Below are 7918 nucleotides of genomic sequence, written 5' to 3' on the forward strand. Positions count from 1 at the left end.
TGGAGTGGCAAATGGTTGGGTGTTGGAATTGGAGCCATGTTGTGTTTTACTTGACTAATCCTGGGACTATCTACGAAAACCATCCTGGGACTATTACACGCAAAGAACTGGTAGTACAAAAGGGGGGCATCAATTCCTTTTGGGTCGTTGTATAGCTTGCTCTCTACTCTGCACACAACAGTTGACAAGTGTGTAGTGCGCCATGGTGCGCAAGTGATTTTGCATATCTCTTCTGGTGATAGTGCGGCATTTGATCTTGTTCTACGGAGCACTTTTTATCTTCTTTACGGCCGGATTAAATATTAGTTTCTGTCGAGCTATTTAATTCTGTTCTCAAAGCAATTACACAAAAATGGTAATGATCCTGTAAAGCTCATGCCAAAAGAATGTACATACTATCACATACAAGCAAAGACTAACTATTTTTAGTCGATCGAGTGACAATGCCGAATCTTACTTTTCTGATATCTGAGCATTCTCTACAACTTCCAACTGATCAGGTGGAAAGATCACACGTCACAGTCGCTCCACCAAATCGTGTCTCACTCAGTTAACAGTGCAAAATCCTTTTCTGAATCTCCGTGCGCACAAAATCGTGTACTGATGCTGGCTAAGTAGCATATTAGCCGGCCTGGAATTCTGGAAGACAACCTGATCAAAAGAGAACATTGACGTACGAGATCTGCTCAAGTGAAGATCGAACAATATATATGGAGAGACATCTTCAGGTTACGCAAAACATGAAGCATATATAGTGCTTTCTCTGTTCCCATTTATAAAACGTTTTGGAGTAGCAAATAAAGCTTTATTGGAACTTTGTCTCTTCGTCAAGTCTCTGCAGCACTTGTCATCACCAAATTAGACAGTCGACTTTCCGCCGAGCCGATGCATGAAGAAAGCCGGCCAATCTATCTCCACGGGGAACGCCGTCTTCCACCCGGCGATGCCACAGAACTGATCGGTCACCTCCTCCAGCACACCGCTCTCAAGATCCGCGAGGTATATGCACCGGCCGCCGGCCCTGATGAGCATCGTGCCGCTCCTCTCTCCCATACACATGCACAAGGGTCCGTCGATCTGCTTCTGCTTGGGCCGTCGCAGCTCCACCACCCTATCGCGGCGCCACTGACCCCTCTCTCCGTCGTCGCCGTCGTCTCGCCATGTCCAGATCTCCACTGTGAGGTCTTCCCGGAACAAAGAAAGGGACGATAGCGTTGTCCCGTCGGCGGCAACGCTCAGCCGTGGGTTGTCATACATGCAGCGGACGAGGTCTTGCGGCCGTGGAGCCGGGAGCATGTGCAAGGAGACGCGTCCAGTAATGGCGTCCACGTTAAGGGCGTGGAAGTTCACCATGTCCCAGAGCAGCCAGTGCACCGTGCCGCTGCGCACAACGGCGTCGCGCTGCATGATCGGTCCGAAGATGCCGTGCTCTATCGGGTTGAAGCACTTGGTGGGCGCGCTCCAGCTCGGCTCGCCGGCTGAGAACGTGTGGAGGTCGTACCGCATGCCGTCCTGGCTGATGCCGATGATTAGCACCCTGAAAAGGGGTTTCTTCGCCGGTGGGCACGGCGGATGGCCACTCCTCGGGCAGCAGTCTGCGCCGGTGAGGACGGCGTAAGCGCTCGTGTCGAAGTAGTTGGAGAACTGGCCGCACTGCAGCGGCGGGAGCAGGTCGCACGTGCCGGAGAGCAGGTTGCACACGGCGAGGTGGTCGACGCTCGGATCCTTGCCGTCGTCGCGAGGGGAACCGTAGCGCACGAGGAGGAGGCCACGGTTCGAGGCGAGCGGCACGGCGCGGTCGAAGAGGCCGGCGGCGCCGGGGACGAAGGAGCTGAGGAAGTGACGGCCGGGGCCGAGGACGGATCGCGGCGCGCGCACGAAGTCCGGCAGAGGAGCGGGGACGTCCTCTCTCCACCAATCCTGGCCGAAGAAGCCGAGGAGGGACGAAGGGTGGCGCGCGTGGTCCGGCCAGCGGCGGCGCAGGAACGGCCGGTCGGCCACGAGCACGCGCCAGCGCTTGCACGCCGCGGCGCAGCGGAAGAGGTCGGCGACGTCTGGCACGCGCGCCAGGATCTCCAGCACCACGTCCTCCGGGAGCGCCGCCGCCGCCGCGGTGGCCTTCGGATCTCTCATGTTACCGGTAAGGTTAGCTATACATCCGAGCTAACGACGCGCGATTAGAGGGGTTCCGATGGCTGAAAACGTAATGATGTGATCGGCACTGGTCAGGGGGCCGCATTATATACTAGGGCAAGAAAATATTAGGTTTGCGTAATTGTCAATCCGAGTCGGACTACCCGGGCATGTTGCATTGTACACCACTGTCTTATTCCAAATTTGGTTCGACCCGTCTTAAGAGCGTCTCTAACCGACCCATTATAACCGCATAGAAGAGTAAAAACTTCATTTTACTCCTCTAAACCGTACCTATCCGAATGAGCCACTATACGGTGTAAAAGTTATACTCGTCGGTCTCCCCGGTCCCTAAATAACTCGGCCAAGTAAAACTCCCTGCCCGCAATTTCGTCCTCATCTCGTCCCGCTCACCTCCAATCCGTCCTCGTTAGGCTCCAGGAGGTGGGTATAGTGCTCGCGGCGGTTGCTGTTGACTTCTAGAGGATGCGCGAGAAGGACTCGTTGTCCTCACTAGTGTAGCGGTGGAGAGGGTAGCGAGGAATGACGAGGAGCAGAGCATCATCGAGGTGGCAGGCATGAGGTGGGGAAGGGCCCGTAGCGCTGGAGGCAGCGGTTGCCGAGGATCTTGAGTTGGGCGTCGTGGAGAAGGAGCGGTTCCCGATAGCACACGGCCTATAGCTAGTCTAGGTGGGTGAGGTTAGGGAAGAAATCATGTTGTCTAGCGAGTAGTTGCAGTGCGTTAAGGATGCATCAAGGTTGTCATCGCCAGCGATGCCGCGCGTCTGGTACCGAGACGCCACTGAGGTGCTCCACACTCGTCGGTGGTTGAGAAAAGCTCCGCGGAGGAAGAGCACGAGTGACATCCAATCATGGTTGTTAGTATAAGGATACTAGGTGTAGTATCTTTTTCTTGTCACCGTAAGTATCACGATACTATGGTTTTTTTGTTTTAAATAATATAGATGTATATATTAATAATATAACTCAAATAAATTTAAGTTTAATCTTTAATTTGAATTTTAAGCATATTATTTGTCTTTCATAGAGTTTCATCATGTAAATGGTGTATTTAAATAATATAAATATGAGCCCTCTCATCTGATACATGATACTACAAACGTAATTAATTATAAACCCACGAAACAAAAGACTGCGCATGATTGATAATCAGTACAAATAAATGGTTAGTTGACTTCTTTCTTTCACATATAAACTACCTTCTAAACACAACTAGCCTAAACTTATTGATGTTGTATTGTTAAATAGTTAGTTATCCTTTGAGACTACAAAAATAACTCTTACTCTTCTGGCCACATCTTTTTGTCCATATATTTTACATAGTATAATATCATTTTTGTATCACGATACTAAAGATACATTGATACGTATCGGGATACACGTAAGATACTATCAAATTAAAATACCATCACTGTAGGTATGGATTGATCATGGTAGTATCGTAATATAGTATCTTAAGCTGCATCCGACCATGCTGCCGATTTGGCTAGCTCAAAGTGTTGGTGTTTTAGTTTTTTGAGCTGGTAGCTATTGCTAATTTGGATTAAAATTGTTTGTTCAGCTCAGTTCATCGGAGACGCGTAGCAAGTGTTAAACGAAATATATGAGCCCAAATAAGTTTTGTAGAGTTAATTTTTAGGGGGTTCAGCTAGAGCCCACACTTTTCTAAAGGAGCAAATATTCTACTCTAAAAGATATCTAGGAAGGCATAAATTGGAAGGAATCGCTAAGAGATGCTCTAAGTTGGTACTATTGTTACTGCACTGATCGAGTTTGGTCTCTGCAGATTGCTGCACTCAATCTTGTTTTACCTTTTCTTTTACTGATATTACTATAATCATGGAGGATGCAACAAACCACTTGCATTTCTCATCTAATTTCTGTCGCTCTCATCTCCTTTCGGTTTTTCCAAGCAAGAAGAAGGGAGCGGAGCCTTTTTACCAATCCTACCTATTTTGCCGTTCTTTTTTGCTAGTGCGCGCGTGTGCAGGGAAATATGTGAAGCGGCTCAGCTATCAGGATCGACGTGGTGTACGTCTGGTGCTGCCTGACTATGCACAAGCCGACCGGTGAGTCGACGATAGAATGTTAGGCGAGCGATAGCATGTCTGATCGCGATGAATCGATGATACGCATAATCTTGGAGATTAGTCGATGTTGGCCACCTAAATATCCACGCTTTCCAATCATGTCAAGTCATCATCAACGTCTACCGCCTTTTCCACGTCTCAGCAGATGCGCCATTGCACTCTTCCAACTTGTGTAAATTAAAGCGGGAGTCATGCTCGCTCGACCTATGCTCTTGCAACTCCACCACCGCATCTAGCCCAGGGGAGAGGATCTCACATGCATGGGAGAGGGCTCAAATTGGCAGATACAGATAATGGAAATCATGAACGTGATGCTCAAATTGACAGAACAAAGGGGAGTCTTTTAGAACTTGGGGAGTGAAGCATACGCTGTCTTTATTCACACATGATGCAACACTACTCCTGCGACCGATCCAAGGAGAAGTATATGCAGCAAAGGATCGAGTTGCTCAACTTATTTGGAGAAGCTTCTGGTCTGGTATATGTTTGGAGAAGCTTCTGGTCTGGCAAGGTCTATGTTGCTAATATATAAATGGATTCGTTTTCGGATCGTGATTTTTTTTCCGAGAATTACGGGGGGGGGGGGGATTTTGCTCCCCACCGCTTGTTATATTACTCGACGCGGCTGGCAGCCAGAACTGTTGTACAGGGTGAAGAAGGGGTACACGGGGGAGGGAGAGACATATACAAGCTACATAGCAGAAAACAGGAGGAAGCTACAGAGAGTGTCGAGCCTCCCACGGTTGAGGATTTTATATCGCCATCTCCAAAGTGTGAGGTCATCGGCGGCCCGACGAAGAACCACACTCGCCGTAGAGGTTTTGGCGTTGAAGACGAGGTCGTTTCGCGCCTTCCAGAGCGACCACAGGATCGTCGCCAAACCAGAGTGCCAGATATGGGTCATCGTCCCAGCGGGAGGTTGCAACTCCCAGAAAGAGAAGGACCTCTCGGGGATGGTAGTACCCATCCGGTCCCAAACCTCACCAGCCAAGGCGCAGTCGAAGAAGAGGTGTCTCCCCGTCTCCGGGAGATGGCAGACGGCGCAGATGGCAGATGGCACGCAGTTTTTGGCGAAGAGGTTGGCCCGCATGGTGAGCCTGTCGATGTCGGCGAGGTAGGAGAAGATCCGGACCTTCGAGGGCAGCCTGAGCCCCCAAGAGGTGTGATACGTCTCCGACGTATCGATAATTTCTTATGTTCCATGCCACATTATTGATGATATCTACATGTTTTATACACATTATACGTCGTATTTATGCATTTTCCGGCACTAACCTATTAACGAGATGCCGAAGAGCCAGTTGCTGTCTTCTGCTGTTTTTGGTTTCAGAAATCCTACAAAGGAAATATTCTCGGAATTGGACGAAATCAACGCCCAGGGTCCTATTTTTGCACGAAGCTTCCAGAAGACCGAGGGGGAAAGGAAGTGGGGCCACGAGGCGCCGCCACAACAGGGCGGCGCGGCCCATGCCCTGGCCGCGTGGCCCTGTTGTGTGGGGCCCTCGTGTGGCACCCCGCGTTGCCCTTCCACCTACTTAAAGCCTTCGTCGCGAAACCCCCAGTACCGAGAGCCACGATACGGAAAACCTTACTGAGACGCCGCCGCCGCCAATCCCATCTCGGGGGATTCTGGAGATCACCTCCGGCACCCTGCCGGAGAGGGGAATCATCTCCCGGAGGACTCTTCACCGCCATGGTCGCCTCCGGAGTGATGAGTGAGTAGTTCACCCCTGGACTATGGGTCCATAGCAGTAGCTAGATGGTCGTCTTCTCCTCATGTGCTTCATTGTCGGATCTTGTGAGCTGCCTAACATGATTAAGATCATCTATCTGTAATTCTATATGTTGTGTTTGTCGGGATCCGATGGATAGAGAATACTATGTTATGTTGATTATCAATCTATTATCTGTGTGTTGTTTATGATCTTGCATGCTCTCCGTTATTTGTAGAGGCTCTGGCCAAGTTTTTACTCTTAACTCCAAGAGGGAGTATTTATGCTCGATAGTGGGTTCATGCCTCCATTAAATCTGGGACAGTGACAGAAAGTTCTAAGGTTGTGGATGTGCTGTTGCAACTAGGGATAAAACATTGATGCTATGTCCGAGGATGTAGTTATTGATTACATTACGCACCATACTTAATGCAATTATCTGTTGTTTGCAACTTAATACTGGAAGGGGTTCGGATGATAATCTGAAGGTGGACTTTTTAGGCATAGATGCATGCTGGATAACGGTCTATGTACTTTGTCGTAATGCCCAATTAAATCTCACAATACTCATCATATCATGTATGTGCATTGTTTTGCTCTCTTTATTTGTCAATTGCCCAACTGTAATTTGTTCACCCAACATGCTATTTATCTTATGGGAGCGACACCTCTAGTGAACTGTGGACCCCGGTCCATTCTTTTACATCGAATACAATCTACTGCAATACTTGTTCTACTGTTCTCTGCACACAATCATCATCCACACTATACATCTAATCCTTTGTTACAGCAAGCCGGTGAGATTGACAACCTCACTGTTTCGTTGGGGCAAAGTACTTTGGTTGTGTTGTGCAGGTTCCACGTTGGCGCCGGAATCTCTGGTGTTGTGCCGCACTACATCCCGTCGCCATCAACCTTCAACGTGCTTCTTGGCTCCTCCTGGTTCGATAAACCTTGGTTTCTTTCTGAGGAAAAACTTGCCGCTGTGCGCATCACACCTTCCTCTTGGGGTTCCCAACGGACGCGTGCTGTACGCGTATCAAGCATATTTTCTGGCGCCGTTGCCGGGGAGATCAAGACACGCTGCAAGGGGAGTCTCCACAATCCAATCTCTTTACTTTGTTTTTGTCTTGCTTTATTTTATTTACTACTTTGTTTACTGCATTATATCAAAATACAAAAAAAATAGTTGCTAGCTTTACTTTATTTACTGTCTTGCACTCTATATCAAAAACACAAAAAAATTAGTTACTTGCATTTATTTTATCTAGTTTGATTTATTTACTACTGCTAAAATGGCCACTCCTGAAAATACTAAGTTGTGTGACTTCACAACCACAAATAATAATGATTTCCTATGCACACCTATTGCTCCACCTGCTACTACAGCAGAATTCTTTGAAATTAAACCTGCTTTACTGAATCTTGTTATGCGAGAGCAATTTTCTGGTGTTAGTACTGATGATGCTGCTGCCCATCTCAATAATTTTGTTGAATTGTGTGAAATGCAAAAGTATAAAGATGTAGATGGTGACATTATAAAATTAAAATTGTTTCCTTTCTCATTAAGAGGAAGAGCTAAAGATTGGTTGCTATCTCTGCCTAAGAATAGTATTGATTCATGGACTAAATGCAAGGATGCTTTTATTGGTAGATATTATCCCCCTGCTAAAATTATATCTTTGAGAAGTAGCATAATGAATTTTAAACAATTAGATAATGAACATGTTGCTCAAGCTTGGGAAAGAATGAAATCTTTGGTTAAAAATTGCCAAACCCATGGACTGACTACTTGGATGATCATCTAAACCTTTTATGCAGGACTGAACTTTTCTTCGCGGAACCTATTGGATTCAGCTGCTGGAGGTACCTTTATGTCCATCACTCTTGGTGAAGCAACAAAGCTCCTTGATAATATGATGATTAATTACTCTGAATGGCACACGGAAAGAGCTCCACAAG

The 7918-nt window shown here is 47.7% G+C and overlaps 1 protein-coding gene across 1 annotated transcript; it reads right to left on the reverse strand.

Moving 5' to 3' along the window:
• Window positions 1–356: 356 nt before the first annotated feature.
• Window positions 357–2219, reverse strand: LOC127345510 (uncharacterized). Its single transcript, XM_051371993.2, has one exon. The coding sequence runs from the start codon at window positions 2131–2133 to the stop codon at window positions 859–861; it is 1275 nt and encodes a 424-aa protein (XP_051227953.1). The 5' UTR covers window positions 2134–2219; the 3' UTR covers window positions 357–858.
• Window positions 2220–7918: the final 5699 nt, after the last annotated feature.

This window comes from Lolium perenne, chromosome 3, assembly GCF_019359855.2.
Source record: "Lolium perenne isolate Kyuss_39 chromosome 3, Kyuss_2.0, whole genome shotgun sequence".
NCBI lineage: Eukaryota > Viridiplantae > Streptophyta > Magnoliopsida > Poales > Poaceae > Lolium > Lolium perenne.

What these genes read in the sequence shown, in the direction of transcription:
- LOC127345510 (XM_051371993.2), bottom strand. Translation starts at nt 2,133, where the DNA reads ATGAGAGATCCGAAGGCCACCGCGGCGGCGGCGGCGCTCCCGGAGGAC.